The sequence below is a fragment of the Anomalospiza imberbis genome, chromosome 2, assembly GCF_031753505.1.
Source record: "Anomalospiza imberbis isolate Cuckoo-Finch-1a 21T00152 chromosome 2, ASM3175350v1, whole genome shotgun sequence".
Classification (NCBI taxonomy): Eukaryota; Metazoa; Chordata; class Aves; order Passeriformes; family Viduidae; genus Anomalospiza; species Anomalospiza imberbis.
Genome location: NC_089682.1, coordinates 74,952,679 through 74,971,618, shown reverse-complemented (window position 1 = coordinate 74,971,618; position 18,940 = coordinate 74,952,679). Strand labels below are relative to the sequence as shown.

At 36.9% G+C, this 18,940-nt stretch overlaps 1 protein-coding gene across 2 annotated transcripts in view; it reads right to left on the bottom strand.

Moving 5' to 3' along the window:
• The window catches only part of TULP3 (TUB like protein 3), a 32,446-nt gene that overhangs the window by 12,644 nt on the left and 862 nt on the right, over window positions 1-18,940 (bottom strand). Inside the window, exons 1-3 of one of the 2 annotated variants that reach the window (XM_068181800.1) lie at window positions 8,292-8,577; window positions 6,310-6,361; window positions 1,365-1,527 (exon numbers count right to left, since the gene is read on the bottom strand). In XM_068181800.1, the coding sequence (XP_068037901.1) occupies window positions 1,365-1,527; window positions 6,310-6,342 (196 nt within the window). In that variant the 5' untranslated portion in view covers window positions 6,343-6,361; window positions 8,292-8,577. Of the gene's footprint in view, window positions 1-1,364; window positions 1,528-6,309; window positions 6,362-8,291; window positions 8,578-18,940 lie in introns of those variants that run through there. The other variant, XM_068181799.1, reaches the window with a different exon arrangement.

The window sequence follows — 18,940 nt, the reverse complement described above, 5'->3', positions numbered from 1 at the left end:
AATAACAAACTCTTTTTGTTAGAATGAAATTTCCATGTTTAAATCATACAACACAGCTGTGCACCACACTTGGTGGCAGCATCTTGATGTCAGGGCCTGGCATAACACTTAATGTGTAGCACATAATACCTAGGTGTAGTTCCAACTTTGGATTTCTTGTTTTCCCACTTTTTTCCTTCTTAAACCTCTACTGCTTTATCTAGGCATTGTATTTCTGACATGTTTACTTACTGAAGACTCGTACCTTAAAATTTATATATATCTTATCTCTTATTCTCATCTTGACTTCAAAGTGTCTTCTAACAGAACCTTTCTTACACCTGATTTTAAACACATAAATGCTATCTTAAACATCATCTCTTTCCTTCCCATCCTGTGATCCTGAAAGGCATCTAGAGAACAAGAAAAATATTCAAGAGAGAAGGGATAACATAGTTCCAACTGTGATCTTCAAACCACGTAACACCCTTTGTTTGGCGGTTTAAAATTCTACTGTGCATATTAATTTGCTATCAATACAATATTTGTATTATAAACCCCTGCAATAGCACACATCTCAAAGCCTTAGAATATTTCCCATTACTTTCTTGATAAGCTGATGGGATCCTGGCTCTCATAAACAACTTCCTGCCACTTCCACTAGAATGTAAGGATTTAATTGCTGCTCTTTTTATCTCCTTGTGACATGGGAGTCGTAAGGCTCTCATTACTGCATTTCTTTTCACTCCTAAAATAATGGTTGCTATTTTACTGCAATGTTTTGAGGCCACCAAGTTATTGCCTTTGGCGCTGATAGCACTTTGTGCTTGTGACTTTGTGGATCACTATAGCCTGTCATGTTTCAGTTGTCTCAATAAAGCCCAACAGATGAGGTAAAAAACACACTAACACAGTGTTCACAGCACTTTTTGTTTGCTTTCTTCACTTTATCATTCAGTCATATGCAATCTTGAAGTGGAGTATGTCATGAGACCATAAGGAAACACCATACAAGCAGTCACTACTGAATTATTTTCTTTATCTTACAGCTTTAGAAGGTTTTTTTACTTTGGATTTGTATGTCCTCACCATTATAGAAGTTGCCAGCCCATTTCTACAGTTCTTCTAGCCTAACCCAAGGGAGAGATTACTCAAGGGCACATGAAAATTTACAGCTGTCACAAAAATCAAGGTGAGGTTTTGCTTGCTTTCACAGTTTAGTATTGCTCAACCATACTGTACTACAATTCAACTTTTGTATACAGAAAAGTATGTAATCAATCTTATCACTTGACCCCTACCACAGCAATGTAAGCACCCATCTGTGATATAATGCGTGCACTGGGATTTTGGAGAACCCTGTTGCAATCAGGTTGATTATTTACCGTGTAAAACAACATCACTGTGGACAGGGGTAGGAGTTTCTACTAAAGGAGTCTGCTCCTCACACCCTTTGGGCTTTGACCTGCGTGGCTTGGCCTCAGGATTTGGCTGTACCATCAACGGATCGAGACGTTTCTTCCTTTGCTTCTTCTCTAGAAGGGCTCTCTGTGAAATACAGAAAAGCAGGAAGAGATGAGTAACCACATCTAGACAGGCAGAATCCATGCCTCAGCCACTGGCAGTGACATATCCCTGATCAGAATGTCAAATAAACCTGAAATATTCTTGCAAGCTCTTACAAAAATCCTACACACAGATATCACTGTGCTTTTGGAGTGAGATGCTGACTCTTGATTCTCCATGAGAGGTTGACATAGATACCTCCTTATTTTCTTGAGACTACCAGTCAAATCCTTTCACTCAGTCTCAATTGCAGCAATCCTTAACACAAATAGGCAATTTCAGTAGTCATCCATAATCCAGTATGAAACTGTCAGGACTTGCAAAGGAGAAGGTTTTTATCTCAAAAGCTATCACCTTATAGGGAAAACTTAAAGCAAATAGTTCCCAGAAACCAATGCTGAGAGATAGAGAGACTTAAAGTGGGGAGATAAATAAATAAAATAATAATAAAAAAAAGTAATTAAAATTGGAATGACCCACTAAAAAGAAATTTTATCTACCTTGCAAATTTTTTCCATATAATTCAGGACTGAAAGGAAAGACTGGTAAGTCCAAATGCTAAAAATTAAAACATTATTTCTCCAAGATACATACACATTTGATACTTAAGATTTCCTACTCAATGAGAAGAGAAACAACTTCTAGACTTAAATCAAGGCAAAAAGGGACATGGTGCCATTTTAAAGACAGACATGCTTAGTCCTTAAAAACAAAGGTGATGCATGAAGAAGGAAAAATCATATTCTAATATTCAGCACCATTATGCATACAACATGCAAGCTCCATACAGTAGATGCAGTTTATCCATGGCTGTCTCTTAGATACCTGAACACCCCTGAAAATTGTTTTTGGTGACAGAAACCATTTCTCCATCAAATTATTTTCAGTCTCGATGCACCACCAGATAAACAATTCATCAGTTACAACAATTCAATCCACTTGAGACACAGACATTTTTGGAGCCCTTTTCTCTCTTGTTATTCTTTTTCTCTTGTTGTTTTTTTCCTCTGCTATTAGTCTTCTTATCTCAAGTGAGATTTGTTTCTCAGGCAACTTCTCCCTGAGGAATTCCAACATAACTCAGCCCTTGATTCTTTATTCTGTCTGGTTTTTACACTTATCTAAAAGAAAAAAACCCAAAACCCAACTACCAAAACCCAAACAAAACCAAACATACAAAACCTCAAATACAACAAACAATCAAACAAATACAAATACCTTGAAACAAAATTACATTTTTAATTTAAACTCAGAATTACCCTTTGAAGACTGGACAGCAATACAGGTAGTGTTTGCTACTGCAGAATTATTTGCAAGGATTATCCTGCAGTGCAAAAATTACAGAGAATTCCAAAGAGATTATCACATTTGTTTAGAATAAGAAAAGAAAAATAAGCAGTGAAGTCAAATTCTAGAAAATGCTAATTACAGATGTGTTTTCTAGGAAGGTAGTCAGACCTTTGAGAAGAATTTACATTGGTTTGTGTTGGTTGTTCATTTTTTAAATTAAAGCTGAGGAAAAGTAAAAAAACATCATGATAGTTTATAATTCTTCAAAGGAGAGAGGAAAAACAACAATCAAAACATTATACTCAGAATAAGGATTTGAGAAAAATTGTTGTCAAGGCTTCTCTACCTGACAAAGAGACAGGCAAGAAAAAACCCCAAAACCCAAAAACCAACCCCAAAACAGACACAACCTAAAGGCAGTAAGAAAATAAGAACATATACAGCTACTGTTAGAAAGCAAATTTGAATTTGGGATCAACACAGGATATAGTAATTTTAAGAGTTATTTAGTGGATTATTCTATTAGATAAGCTTTTTTTAAACATTTCACTGCTCACCAGTCTAAATTTTAATTATAATTCTTATACAGTGTTACATGAGAGGGTTTCTTGGACTCACCAATCCAATAGGATCAGCTTATATTAAAACACAGTTTACTGCTGGTGGATGTGACTGATTTTCCTTTCTTGCAAGAACCACAGGATAAACAAAATGACAAAACATGACAGTAACTTAATTTTTTCTTAAAGGCTTCTCTTTACCACTTTGCAAACTGAGATGGAAAAAATATTTGCAAGTCCACTGTCACGACAGCAAACAGTAGTTCATTTTCTCTCCATAAGGTGGCAGAGCAGCCTGCCCTTCAGTACCATGTATTCCCGACTGTATTCCACTAAGGAAGTAGAAAAAGGACATTGGTATTCTGTTTCATTTTGTCTACTAATTAGCCTTTTCCTCCCGCTCTGTGTTACAGTAAAAATCCATATAGTATTACTACATAACATAAAATGTAGATAGTTCATAAACAGGACACCAGAACAACACAACCCATTAAATAAATAACAAATACTAATTTATCATTATTTGCTTGAGATTTTGTGCACCCCATGCATTAAATACTTCCAGAAACATCCCAGAAAACCATAACATCAGAGTACAGGATGACTAGAGGATCACATACCACCAACAACCACCAGCTCCTGTTCAAATGAGCTTCCAAAAAGTCACATGAGAATATCTAGTGTACTATTAAGACAAGTAGTTTAGTATTCTCTTTTTCCAGCTGTGATGGCAGGAAGCTGATATACAGGAAAGTTCCAACCACTCCAGCCTTGAAGGTGCAATCCTGTGCTACTTATTAGTTGGTACAGTCCTAACCCTAGCAGGCCATGCAGGATGGATCCTAGCTAGGGAACATCTCCTCTTCCATCTGCCCCTTAGCTCACGCTGGGGCAGCAGTGACAATGAAACCCCACATCAAGAGTAATGCACCACACCAGGTGGTGCATTAAACATGCCAGGTTTCGTGCTCCTGCTGCACAGGGAGAGGGCAGCATTGCGCTTGGAGCTGCAGATGCCTAAGAAGACTCAAAAATCTACTAATGAGGAAATAAGCACTCCCTGGGAAACCACACGCTCTTGACTCAAGGAAAAGGCAACAGTCCAGGAGAAAAAAGCATCCTGGCAGGCAGAGCTGGCCCACAGATGGAACTTGATGTCATGCACTATTATAAATAATATTTTACTGCAATTACAGGGTTTCCAAACCCATCATAAAGATGGATGGACAGGCATGTCTCTGCTATGGCTTATTCCAGATTATCTGTATGACCAGAGATTCTATATATGATCCTGCTGGATTAAAACATTTTGCTTTTTTAAAATTCCAATTCCTATAATTGTTTATGACAAATTAATCAAGCAAGGCACCAGCTACAACCAGCAGTGAGTCCATCACATTTGGTAGTGATTGCCTATTGACCTTTGTTTCCACAGAAGGTATAGTACTATTCATGTAAAAGTAGACTTTAAAATTAATATTGAAACCTAATTCTAAAATCCTAAATTACAGACTGTTAGCACTTCTCAACATATCTCATTTGCATAGAGCAGGGAGTTAAAATGTATTTAGTGACATTTTCTAGCTGTTTCTTTTGCACATGATTGCTATCTTGACCAAATCCAAGAAAGATAGAAACAAATTTGTGAAAGGGAACAAATTCTTTAAACTGACTGCTTCATGATGCAACTGACAGCTGCTCTGAGGGAATTCCACCCAGCCCAGCAGTTTTATTTTGGAGGAATAGCCATGCATCCCCATGGCAAGGCCCGACACTAAGCAAACACTGATCACAGTACCCAGCACTAGGAGACCATGATTATTACCAGCTTATGACCCAAGACCAGTTCTAAAACAGACCCTGAGGTTCATCTCCAAGCAGTCAGACCACCCTTAGTTTTGGAACTTATTACCAAATGGCATTTGACACTAAATGCTCTTTTATTTGAATTAGTTCTATTTTTAAATAAATGGTTTGTTTGTTTTTAAACAAGTGTCACTTGATAGTCTACAGATAAAGGATTATTTTAACTTCCACAAATAGGACCAAAGATAAATTTTACCTTTTGACACTGAAGTGTTTTGGATAAATGCCTATATAGACCCAGATAATGCTGGTAATAAATTCAGAGCCTGAAGTCAAAGCCTAGCAAACTCAGACTACAAATAATGACCAGGTTCTGGTAAAGAGGATTTTTACACACTGCAGTAGTTCCCTGAAGACCGTTGTGTCTGGACTTAAAGACCCTTCCTGAGAAAATATCTTCCTAAAAAACATACTTTAATTCGAACAAGATGAGTTTAATGCAAGACAGTGATCTGTGGTCCATGTGAAATGGCCAGCTAGAGAATCATAAGAGTCTCACATCTTCTAATCTATTTATAAGTATTTGAAATTTCACAGAGAAAGACTATTAAGGATGGATACTTCATTGCTTTGAAGAATATAGTAGTGTAAGCATCCAGCAAATAGTATTTCAGAACATGAGACCTATAGCCTAATAATTGACCCATGTTTGGCTAGAAATATTTTCATTGTAGGAAACAAAGAAAGGTCAGAAGGGGCTGGAAATCCTTCTCAACAGCAGTGTTAAAGAGATGGTTCTATAGGTCAGTGAAACAGTTTCTTTGATGCCTAAAATGGATAATTCCCAGCAGTCTTCCCATCTTTTGATTTATTCCTGCTCTCTAGCAACTCAATCCCAATGAAATAAGAGAACATATGAAAAATAAATTTATCAAACACACCAAATCTACAAGCCGTGGCAAGGTTGACTTTAACTAACGAAAACCATGAAAATCTTCGAAGTTCATTAGACCAACCATTTTTAGCACTTCACACCCATTTCTCAAAGCTTTAGAGGGCTGTTTGATTTCCTGTACTTATTTTTACCAGCTTCAGCACTATCATTTACCTGATTCTGTAGTTTCAGCTGTCGTAGTTTCATGCTTTCATCCTCAAAGATGCTGCAAAAGCAAAATAAACAAATCAATTAATTACTGCTATTAAACAATTTGCATTACAAGAACATAGGATATTCTCAGACATCAACTCCATCATCAAGACTTAAAAATGGCTGTTAGACATTACTTCCATCTCACATGAAGACCAAGACACAAGGTATTAAAAATAAAACACCATATTCTGTCATAAATAAGACTGAACTCTGGTTTAGTCCCCTTACTAAACCTTTCTGAAAAGACTTTGAAAGCACCAAAGGCTTCATTACTGGTAGATGGATTACAAACCTCTATTGAGGTGGGGGTAGGAGACAGTTTACACATGAAGGCTTAACACAGTTCAGATCAATTCAGTAAACTCCCTGCTCATTCACAGGATACCCGAATCCAAATGAATTCAGTTTTCTCTTGGAGTCAAACCTACACAATTTTCTCTTCCTGCCAGATGTTCCAGAACTACAATTAATAACTGAGAGAATCTGTATTTTCAGCATCTGACATTAATTCCTAAAGGTGAAAAAAGGAATTATTTCCCTATTTCAGTATTTTATAGATAACTTCCGTAACAACTCTGATTTTTTGTTCCAAGTTGTGTTCCATATAGACTTCCCATTTCCTTTTGTACGATAGTGAATTATTCCATAAAATGTGATTTAGAGCAGTTAACCCCACGAAGGGGAAATGTTAATTGACTATTAAGCACATATTCTGCTGACCACAGTTGTGCTCTTTCCTTAAACACAGTTTTGACAAAGACCTCTCTGGAAGTAAGAAAGCATCAGGAAGAAGGTACTTAATGTGGGAAACAAACAAACATTATACATTTTATTAAGAGCATGCAGAAAAGCAGGGCAAGCCGCAATTTCAATTTAAACAGGAAATTCTCTGTCTGGTCTAGGTATCCATAAATGTCCAACGATGTGAAATCGCAAGCTGGCAGCCAGTACTGAATATAACCCTGACAAGGAAAACCAGAGATAGACAGAGAGAGCAGAGCTGGGGTTTCTGCAAAACACGTGCCATGGAAATTGGATTACAGGACACAGAGCTAAGGAGAGGAGAAAAGCCTGAGTCTTCTTAACCCCTAACAAACCCACATTTGACTCAATTTCAGGCAAGCAAATAACAAATCAAAGGTCCTTAAAGACAAATTATCCCAGTAAACATAGATCCTGCTTTGGAAGATTGAAATATCCAGAAAAAGAGTATACATCATATGTAACAATTTATATACCCTAAAGCTGATATTAATTTTCCAACCAGTAGTATTTTAAAACAAGTTAAGACTGCCATTGGTTTTTTTACTCCTCAGTTTTTCTTATTTCTATACTTTTTTTCCTATGAATTTGAAGTATCACACAACAGGTCTAAGACCTTGAAAACATCTTGTTTCTAAAAACTGTTGTTACTCCTCACATGGACCTGTAACACACAGTGTTTTGGATTCTAAGGGAATGGAGGACCTGGAAAAATTAGTGTCTTTCTTGAATAGGGATGGAGAGCTGTGTATCCCCAAAGCAACAGTTACAGTAATACAGTAATCTTCACTAGAAAACAGCCACAACTTAAGAAACAAGCAGAAGCACATCTACTGAGTGCAGCACAATATACAACAGTTGTCACATGAAACTGCAGCATAAAAAGTGACATGCTTATTATTTATAGCATAGGTGATGTAACAGGCCATCTTTAGCAAAGTCTGAAAAACAACTGAAAGTTCCACTTAAGATATTCATGACAAAAAAAAAAAAAAAAAAAAAAAAAAAAAAAAAAAAAAAAAAAAACCCCAAAAACAACACAACAAAAAAACCAACAAAACAAAAACACAACCAAAAGGGAGAGGGAAGAATCCTTTTCTTCTCATACACCTACTGACTTAAAAACTTGACGATGTTTGTTAACTGCAGTTGAGATTGTTATAAAGCAATCTATGTACCTGCAATCAACAGCAGACTTACAGACTCATTCTGATGGACACAAAGGTGTCCTGTGCAGATACAAGCTGCCATCTGTGGTTTTGTTGCTTTTCCTAGCAGAAAATGTACCCCCAAGCAATTTGAGTCTGTTCTTTAGAAAATCAGAAGAAATAAACACCACTACTTTAGGAAATAAGTTTACAAGGTTTCCTTTCTACCTGGAAAATGACAAAGTGCTGAAATAGCAGGGCACACATACATGCCTTGTGGAAATCTTCAGTGAAAATTATTTACTTCGTATGTTAAATTATTTTCTACCTAGACTGAAATAGTTACATTAATGTAACAGGAGCATAACACACACTACACAGTGCCTCAACTCTGGCCACTTAAGTGATGCTTGAACATAAAAATTCCAACAGATCACAGAGCTTGATAAAGGAAAAAGATAACAAATGTTCTCTCTTACAATTTACTTTTAAACACAGACCAAAATTGCTGAGTAGCAGGCAAAACAAAATGAAAGCAACCATCAATACTTGCCATTTTAAAGTGGCAAGGATTCACTTGCAAGCAGTAAAATAAAGTCATGAGCAATGTAGCACTATAAATACTAGCTTAAAAACACCCCTTTCACACTATTTTTTTTACTGCTCTTGCAACTTTTCTTTTAGAACTTGTCGTTATGAAAACATAATAACCACTCAAAAAATAGATTCCCACACTTCAAACCTTTTTCTACCCCCCACAGCAGGCTTGGTGTTATTACAAACTTTACCAGGAAAACGCTATGCCAGTCACTCCCACAGTTCACCACTAAGGAATGTAAGTGGTGTGCTCATCCAGCTGCAGGCTTCAACTAGGAATCCTCCTTCAGCTGGACTAACAACACAGATCAGTGCTCTTGCCACCGTGCTCTTTGCTTCACTTTTCTGTTTGAAGGGTTTATGTGCAATAACATTTAAATATCCATCAGGAACGGGAAAAATAAGCAGAATTTCCATAGCTACACCACCACTGTTAGAAACAGGGAAAAAAAATCCCGACCCCCAAACCAGCTGCCCATTTACCCGTGATAAATGGGAACTGAAAATTTTCAAGCAGTCTGTATCAATCTCCTCCCCCCGGCCACTGCAGCACAGCAGTCTACACAGGTTCCCGCCACAGACACCAGTGTTACACTCACCAGAATCCACCTGCAATCCTACTGAAGCTGCATGACAGGTAACAGACACGTGCCACGGAGAAAGGAAAGATTACTCAGAACAGAACATACAGGGAAAGAATAATGATAGTGCAAGATACAGAATAAAAATTAGAGTAGCAAAGCAACTTAAATAATATTTAATAAAACATGGAAGAAGATGGCAAGATGCAAAGGGGTTCACAGATTTGACACAGATTAACATAGAGCAAAAAGTTTTATTTTTAACTGGTAGCATCTCAAATTCCTACTGAAATCAGAATCAGCCTGGTTTTCATTTCATAATCAGAAATTAAAGTGTTGTAATGGGAATATGCAACAAATTTGTTATAAATGTATTTGGTCTTTCCTAACCATTTTCAGAGCAGGAAACAACCACAATGAATATATAACTCACAAATTTTTTAGCAGATATTCATATATGCAACTGAAGCTTCCTTTTTGTATGGTTTATTTTCCTTTCTGTAAAAAAAGGCACACTACCTCTATTGACAGTTCTTTCAGAATGGACATTTTTCAATAACACTGAAATTCTGTCATTAGAAACTGTGGATAAGCAGAGGTAACACTTTTGTTTTCATTGCAGCTTGTCTGTGTTCCTGAGTAAGCTGTACTTGAAAAAAAAAAAAAAAAAACCCAACCAAAATACTTATGTTCTAAGCACTTGGCAATAATTACTATTGAATCAGCCAAACACAAACTCAGTATAATCCAACTCTGAGAACAATGAAAAACCCTGGTATTAAAACAGAATGTAGAAAATAAAAGCAATCTATCAGTCTGAAAATGTTCTTCCATTCTGTCCAAGGTCCACGCAAGAGAAAGGATTGAAGAACTGAAGAGAATTCAGCAGAAAGCTGAACAAATTGACCAAGGACTGAAAAGTGCACCTCTTAGCAAGATTTCAATGCATCCTACAGTTCACTCAAGAGAAAACCAATACACTCCACTGTATTCCATGGATTTGAGGGTACACATGACAATGATGAAAGAGAAGACAATAAAATCCAGACATAAATAACTGAAGCTAAACGAATTCAGATTGCAAATAAGTTTTTTATTTAACACTGTGACTAATTAACCATTAGGATAACTCATGGAGCTGTGGATTTTCAACAGAAAACAACAGGTTTTAACCAAGCTTGAATGCCATTATGTTAGAAGTTGCTGTTCTAGACTAAGGCTATGGTTTACCTCCTATTTCAGGTGTTGTTATCCCAGATAGGAGAGCTAAGCATTCTTCTTTCAAGTTATTTAAATTAAATCCCCTTTATATACTGACTGTTGAAGTTAAAAGGAGGCAGAAAGAAAAAAAAAGGTTGTCTTTATTGTGGATCGTGGACTAGTTTTGAAAGGAATTGACTGGCTGCAGTTATGAATGAGAGGCAATAAGCAGAGAAAGTAAGAAAAGCAACAGGAAAGAACACCCTGCAGAGACAAAATGTTCTACATGACTGAGAACTTACTGGAAGGACAGATTTGAAATATGTTAAACAAAGGAAAACACCATGATAAGTTTTCCCTGCATTCAACAAAATGTACATTCCTCATATTCCACTAAAAAAATACTATACTCAGTTTCTCCTCCTAAACAAGTAATGCAGCAAAAACTTGCAGATTTAATTTAGCTTCCCAGTGAGCTAAATCTATCCTGCAATTCAAGTAGTTAAATGTTTGGTAAAGAAAAAGTAAGGTTGGCTGCCTCTTTTAGGAGGAAGGTTAGACTAGCTGATAGAAGCAGACCCCACTCCAACCTTAAATGAAAGTCTGATCCAAGAGAAGGAAACACAGCTCGTTTTCCCTTTGAACCGTTCTAAGTGTCTTTACAGCACATATCAGCACTATACATGCACTCAATTCTTGGTGAGAAAAACTGAGGAATTATTACCTATTTGTGCACAGTTCTAGGTAAGGTATTAAAATTTCAGATAGTCCATAGTTTGGCAGAGAGATTCAGGCAAAGTGTTGGTGTTACTGTGCCTTGTTACAAAAAAGCTAGATATTTTTGCATCAGTCTGGACATAGAAATCCTTTCAATAAACACAATCTTTAGATACCAGCGGGAATATGAACCTATATATTAATAATTGAGATCCTTAAATTTTCAGTTGTTTCCACTGCTCTACTTCTTTTAAAGGAGCTCCAAGGCACAGTAACACCATTGTGGTCCACAAATCTTCCCACTTTCCCAATATCTTATGTTCCATTTTTCACTATACACAGGACTGCTTCCATCAAGAGCAGGACAGTTTATTAACATGGTAGCAGCAGTTGTATCTCTGAGCAACACTCCCAGAACTTAAAAATCAGCAGATGAGAAGAATGTGGCTTGTGGCCCACATCTTCATCCACTGGATTTTATTTTTAGCTGTAGAAGTGCAAGTAAAAGCAACTTCAGTAAGAAATGTGTAGTCAGCTGGTGTGAAAGTGTTTTGACTCTCAACCCTCCAATAAACTTGGTGGGTATTATTCTCTATGAAAGAAAACAGAAGCTGTAGAAAAAACATTAGTTGAAGAAAGATTCTTATCTTTCAAAAGATAGCTTCCAAACAAAAAATGCAATACTGTCTCTGGAAACTATCTGTAATGCACCTTCCAATCCACAAAAGGGTGGAGTTCTGACACAACTGTAATTGCACATTTTTGGGAAAATGCATAGCATACCATCCATAAGAGTGAAGGTTACCAAATTTTTCTGCCTTCTCCAAGGCAAAAGAGTGGGGTTTTCTGGCAAACACAGGATATTCTTTCCTTCATAATTAATAAGCAGTAAGTCTTCCAAAGTAAACTGATCTGCTGCAAGTCAGCCATAAAATGCCACACCTATTTCTAAGTGACACTGCTGAAGTTGCATCAACATTTCATTTAATTATTTTTAAGCAGGTCATACTTCAATAAAGGCAAGTTTTAGTGCATGTGCCTTTTTTACAGAAATCAGTAAAATCAGTTTGACCTTTGATCCCTCTGCACCCCAAAACCATTAATGCCAATGGAATACTGTTTTGATAAAGTGTTCACAAAATTTGTTTGAAAAATTTTTCACCTACTGAATATATTATGAGAACAATGACATAGAAAGAGTGAACACCTAGTTTTGGAAGCAATTCTGAATGAGTGAATAAACAACTGTCTTGGATTTGCTTTAGTATAGAAACTATGTCCCACATAATACAGATTGAATAAGATTTATCTCAGAATATTTGAAAATAAGTATAAAATGAACCAATAAGAACAAAAAACTCAACTGCCAGATCAGTGTGGATTAAGGGAGCAATTAGAGACAAGCACTGAGATCTGCATGTCCTACTTCATTTCAAAATGAAATCCACTACATCCATTACTTGAATCCACTACATATTCCTGTCAATAACTTGTACTAACTATACTAACAATTTACAACTTAAAGACCAATTTACAACTTTTAAAAGATCCTAAAGAAACAAAATGGCAAGCTAATCCTTTAAAACTTCTGCTTCTACCTACCTGCAGGCTTAAAAATGGAATTTTAATGTGAAATTATCAGGTGTTTTTCTTTAAAGCCACACAGATCAGAAGCATGTCAAAAACACCCAAATCAAAACACCCACCATTTGCCCTTCCCTGCTAAACACTGCCTTAAAAAAAAAAAAAAAGCCAAAACCAAACCAAACCTGAAAAGGCTGGTGCTCTGAAGAATATATGTATATTCTTTGCATGTATCTATATGCATATGGATACATTTCACCTATATTGCAGCAAAACAGCTGCCCTGACAGCTCATAGTAACAGGAATACTGTGCTGAAGAAAGAAATTCAAGCAAAAACTAATCTGATGAGTACATGCTACAAATATTATTTGCTATAAAACATTAACAGAATAATTTAAACAAAATTTAACAAAACATTAACATTAATAATTATTTTTGTTGGCTAAGCCCAATGGAGTGAATTTAATGCAAGCCTATCCTTGCAGCACTACATTTTCCATACTTGCATACATTTTGGGGTGACTGTTCACATGCCAAACATAACGAGGTAAATAATGATGCAGTTTAGTACTGACTGACCACAGCCAAGTCAATGGAGAAGAAAGGATTTATCAGTACAGGAGACACAAGCTTCTATTTTCTTTACGGTACTTGTTCCAGTGATTTTGTACAGTAATATGAAACTGTGCAGGCAAAGTAAAATGACCACTCAAAGATCACACCTGCCTTCAGTTTCAAAATGGTATCTGTGGAAGCACAAAAACCCACAAAAAGTATTAAATTATCATCTCAGAAGTGCAGTGGGATATTCCCTGCACTATTACACACCAACACAAACATACCCCCAAAAAGGTAAAGTAACAGAATATTGAGAAATGAAAGGTCCATAGGAGAAAAGGTGAATTATGGTTAAACAAAGAACAAAGCTTATGCTGTTTGTTGAGATTATTTTTTCAGAAGTTGATTCATATTGTTTTGGTAGACAACAAGTTTATCACAAGCCAGCAATTCACTCTCTCAATGCAAAGGTGGCCAACAGCATCCTGGGCTGCATTAGGGAAAGCACTGCCAGCAGGCTGAGGGAGTGAAACCACCCCTCTGCTGGGTAAAGCCACACACAGGGTGCTGAATCCAGTTCTGGGCTTCTGGGAGCAAGAAAGAGATGGACATACTGGAACAAAACCAGCAAAGGACCACAAAGGTGCTTAAGGGACCAGAGTATGTTTTACATGAGGTGAGACTGAGAGAACTGGGCCTGGAGAAGTGAAAACTCAGGAGGTAACTTATCCATGTCTATAAATACCTGATGGAAGGGTGTAAAGCAAATAAAGCCAGCAGTGCCTACTGACAGCACAAGAGACAATAGACACAAATTAAACACATGAAAATCTACCCAACATCAAGAAAAATTTTTCCAGAGAAAGTGGGCAAATATTGGAACAGGTTGCTCAGAGAATCTCCAGTATCTCCATCTTTGGAGACACTGGACCCAACTGGACATCATTCTGTGCAATCTGCTCCAGCCAACCCTGCTTAAGCAGCAGGGTTGCTCCAGATCATCTCAAGAAGCCCCCTCCAGCCTCTGTGATTCTGCCTGGTTGGGTTCTAGAGGTCACAAGTTTAGATCCTAAGTGTGAGAGCACAAACTAGAGGACAATAAAAAATATAGGCTGTTGCAAAAAAAATGCAACAGGAATAAAAGCATGATGAAAAGGTTACATATTGAGCTCAGAACTATTTTGACTACTGTATTGCTTAGTGTTTTACACACCATTCAAAAAGTAACTTACCAAGTACCAAAGATTAGCTCTTCTTACTTGGAACAAGGGAATAGAGCAAAGAAATCAGCACTCTCTGGACAGAAGCTAGTATGACTTCTATTTGGACTACAAAGAAGAGTGCAAACAAAAGCCTGTGTCATTCTCTACTATACTACACTCGGAGAACAGAAAGGAGATTCTTGTTTTCCTTAGCCACAAGTCTCAAATTCATTTCTGCAAACCTAAAGCAAAAGAAGTATTCTTCTCCTAGAAGGAAGGCCAAGAGAAGCCAGAAATCCACACAAGCCATTAACCATCAAAGCCATCATCAATGCTGGGAGGGTGGCACAGAGGAACACAATCATAAGAATATGCACATAAACTTATCTTTTAAGTGTGTAGCGAAATAGAGGGGTGTCAACTGGGTTTTTATTTATAATTATTTCAAGGGACCTCCTGTCAGGCATATTCCTTCAGGAGTTCACAGCTAGTGACTTCATGACTCAGGACTTTTCAGCTCCTAACCACCACTACAACTGCACTATGCTTCAGGTTTATTCAGTTGAACCTAATGAAACTTAGGTTTCTGCTAAGGAAAAGAAAGAGAAATTTATTCCACAAGCAGAACTTCACCTTTCTATTTAAGTTTCTTTCAACTTCATGCTTCAAATCCTCATGGTCATTTCACTTACAGAAACACCTCTGTGCAAGGAAAGAGGAAAGCAAGATCCCCAGGGGGTAGAATTCTGTCTCCTGTGATCTTCTGTTTGTGAATTATTAAACCTTGCCTGTCACTTCTGTTGATGTTGTACCTCATTACAACAGGAAGCCAGTGAAATGTAGAGCAGCCATTATTCTCTCCTAGCAACAAAGGCAGTAGTTAAATAGCACGTGCTATGTTTAACCCAGACCAGGTAACAAAACTCAAAGTTCCCTGAAAAGAAGTGCATCATGCTTGACAAGATGAATTGCACTTGTGTAATAGTATTTCAAACTAAAAATAGGGAAAGGAACATGGCATTTTCTGAACAGACACTCTTGAACTGATTGCAGACCTTTATTCCCAGTCCATTTTTTTTTGATTTTAGAAAAATTGAAAGGGAAAGCCTTTAAAGAGACAGAAACAGCAAAATGTAATTTCAATATCAAACTAGGTGACTTGGCAAGATATCACTGCTAGATTTTAGTTCTTGTTCTTTTTTTGCTTCAGATATCACATAAGAAGGCAAAGTCAGAAAGGAATGTACATGTAGCCAGACTCCTATAGCAAGAACACAAGCAGTTAAGAGTTCAAACATCCCACAGAATGTGTTTTAAAGAGCACTAAGAATTGGCGTAAATGTTCTTGCAGTATTCTAAGGCAACATCTCCAGGCATATCAGCAAACCCACTTGGAAGAGAATTCATCCCATGACCCAGTTACAACACAGTTTTATTTTGGAGATCACTCAGCTGTGCCTCAGCAACAAAAAAAGAGTCTGGAGCTATCCCAGTGCAAGTCTGGTTGCAGAAAGTTTTCACACATACAAAGACATAATTATGTTAAGTCAGCACATTTTTCCCTCCTACAAATTTGACACTGTGATTTAAAAAAAAAAAAAAAAAAAGCAGAAGAGAAAAGTAATGGCTCTCTATTAAAAAAATGGGTCACCAGTAACATAAATTCTAGGTGGTAAGAGATGGGAAAACAGCTTACTAGAAACTAAAGAGATAATTCAAATAAGGCTCAACTTTAGGATACCTCTTTGCAATTGCTGTTACTAAAGGAATCTCAAATTGTATGTGGAAACTTTAGTCACATATTGTTGCCTTTTTTCTCTTGACACTGCTGTCTACATCACAACAAGTGAGGTGATTTCTTCCTTCACATTAACAGCAGCAGCACCAAATTGCAAAAGGTTTTCTTTTCAGTCGAATCTGTACTTCAAGGAGTACGTATCAACCACACTTATAAAATATTTACAGGTTTATCTCACTTTGAACAGATTTCTTCATTATAATATTTAGAGCTGAAAAGGGTGAAGCAAACAGAATATTAAGCCAATTCTCATTCATCTAAGGATAAGATTTGCAGAATTTTAAGTCCTGAAATTTAACAAATGCTGCTTGTTCATTTTAAGGCCACGGGTGGCTAAATAAAAATACCCAAGGACTAAGAGAGATACTGAGAGGCCTTTAAAAAGAATTTTAAACTTACCTGTCTTCTCTGGTTTACAAGTATAGCTAAAAGAATTAGCAAAATATTTTGTCTTTTTTCTCCTCAAAATCATAATTATGGTGCATTTATACAAAATACTCAAGCCCAGCAGGCACAGAGATTCCTGACAACCTCAACTACACTCCAGTTTCTAAAATGTGGAAAGGGCTTTTGGCCAGACAACAGTACCACTTTTGAAGTTTTCAACTTCTCTTAATCCGTGGGCTCTTAACATTTTGAAAATTGAGCTTATTGGCAACAGGCTGTTTTTCTTCATTAACTTTGGGAGACACTGAGGAAATATCCAAGAGTTCCAGAGTTCACAAACAGAAAGCCACTAACTTATGCATGTCTGGACCCCCAGGAAGCATCCAAATGAAGGCAGGACTGCTGTAGCTGACATCCAGTTTTGTAGTCTTTGTAGACTCGGTCAAGATTTTTGCCCCTTGAAAATTCTGTTCCTCTTACATGACATCTGCAAGTCAGAAGCTGAAGCACATTTGGAATGCAGCATGTGGGAAGCTTTACGCTTTGTATACTGTGTGATTAGTGTGCAAAAGAGCAAAGTCCATTGGTCTCAGAGATTCTAAAATACATACTACCATAATAAATTTCCTTCAGAATGTTTCTACACTAATAATTTCATGCTAAGTCTCCAAACGGACTTTCCCAAATAAGAGAGGTCTAGCACTTACCAAAACCATGAAACAGCAATATCAAGCTTATCATTTTCTAAAGCATTAAGACAGATGTGCCATGTCTACCTGAAGCCAATTTTTAAAATGAAGTTGAGCAATTTCAATTAAAGCCAGTTCCAGTGGAAGAAAGTCTAACACAACACAGTATTTGCAATTGAGAGCTTGTAGATGGCCTAAATCCAAGATCTCTGCTGTCTATCCATCATCATGTATCCAACAGCACACTTACAAAATAATATGCATTAATTTTTGACTGGTAATATTGGACTCTGTCCATCAGAAATAAAATACTTCAAATATCTTTATGTGTATTTTTCACATTGCTCAATAGTAAAGGCATTCCACTCCTGACTGGGGAGTGGGGGGGGGAGAGGATGGCCAAAAAAAATATGCAGCCAACCAGTTCTCAGGTACAGCTTTTGTTTACCTGTAGGATCTTCATTGCCAAGAAGTGCCAGTTATTATGTATCACATTAACCTTTTCTATAAAATCCACTGTTTGGACAACTGACAATTATTTCACCAAACAAGAGTTCTAGTAACCAGATTTGTGACTTCTGGATAATTTTACTATTTTTGTCTAAGAAAAAGAAGAACCTTCCTAAGAATAGACATTTGTCTTCCTCAAATTTATTACAAAGCTGATGAACATTCCAGAAAAACAAACACCTCTAAAAATAACAAGACTTACAGATCTATTTTAAAACTATGTACTTTTCTTTAGTTTCATGTATTCTAGTTTTCTTACCTTAACCATGGGGACTAAGAAAGCTAAAGAAATGGATGTTTCTTTAATAAACTGGGATGGGAGGGAAGCAGCTATCCCATGAACTGCCATTATTGTTAGCCTGTTCCTGGGGAGCACCCATAAGAGCACACGAGACAAGTTTCTTAGCAGAAAGAAATGATGCCAGTAGAACTGTTATCAGAAGAGCAGCATTATTTCCTGTAGCATCAACTCTGTCAAAATTAAAGGTCTACTGTGCAGGGAAATTTACACATATCTGGACATAATTTCCTTAAAGATTGTTTCCAGAACTGCTAGACCACTCGAGGCCTTTCAAGTCTGCATAAAGAAGCATTCTAATGTTCCATAGCATATTTGGTGGATCCAAGCAATTGCAGGACCCTTTCTAACTCTTACTGTTGCTTTTCCTCCTCCGTAAATGACCAAATGTAACAATGCATGTAATAAAAAAATACTCTTCAACACTATGTTCATTTTCATTTCACTACCCTAAGTTTAGGTCTCTCACTTGCTTTACTTGTTCCTATCCAAATAGAGGCACAAAGATAGATTTTCCTGGGTTTTTTGCAATCATACTAATTCTGCCAAAACCTGT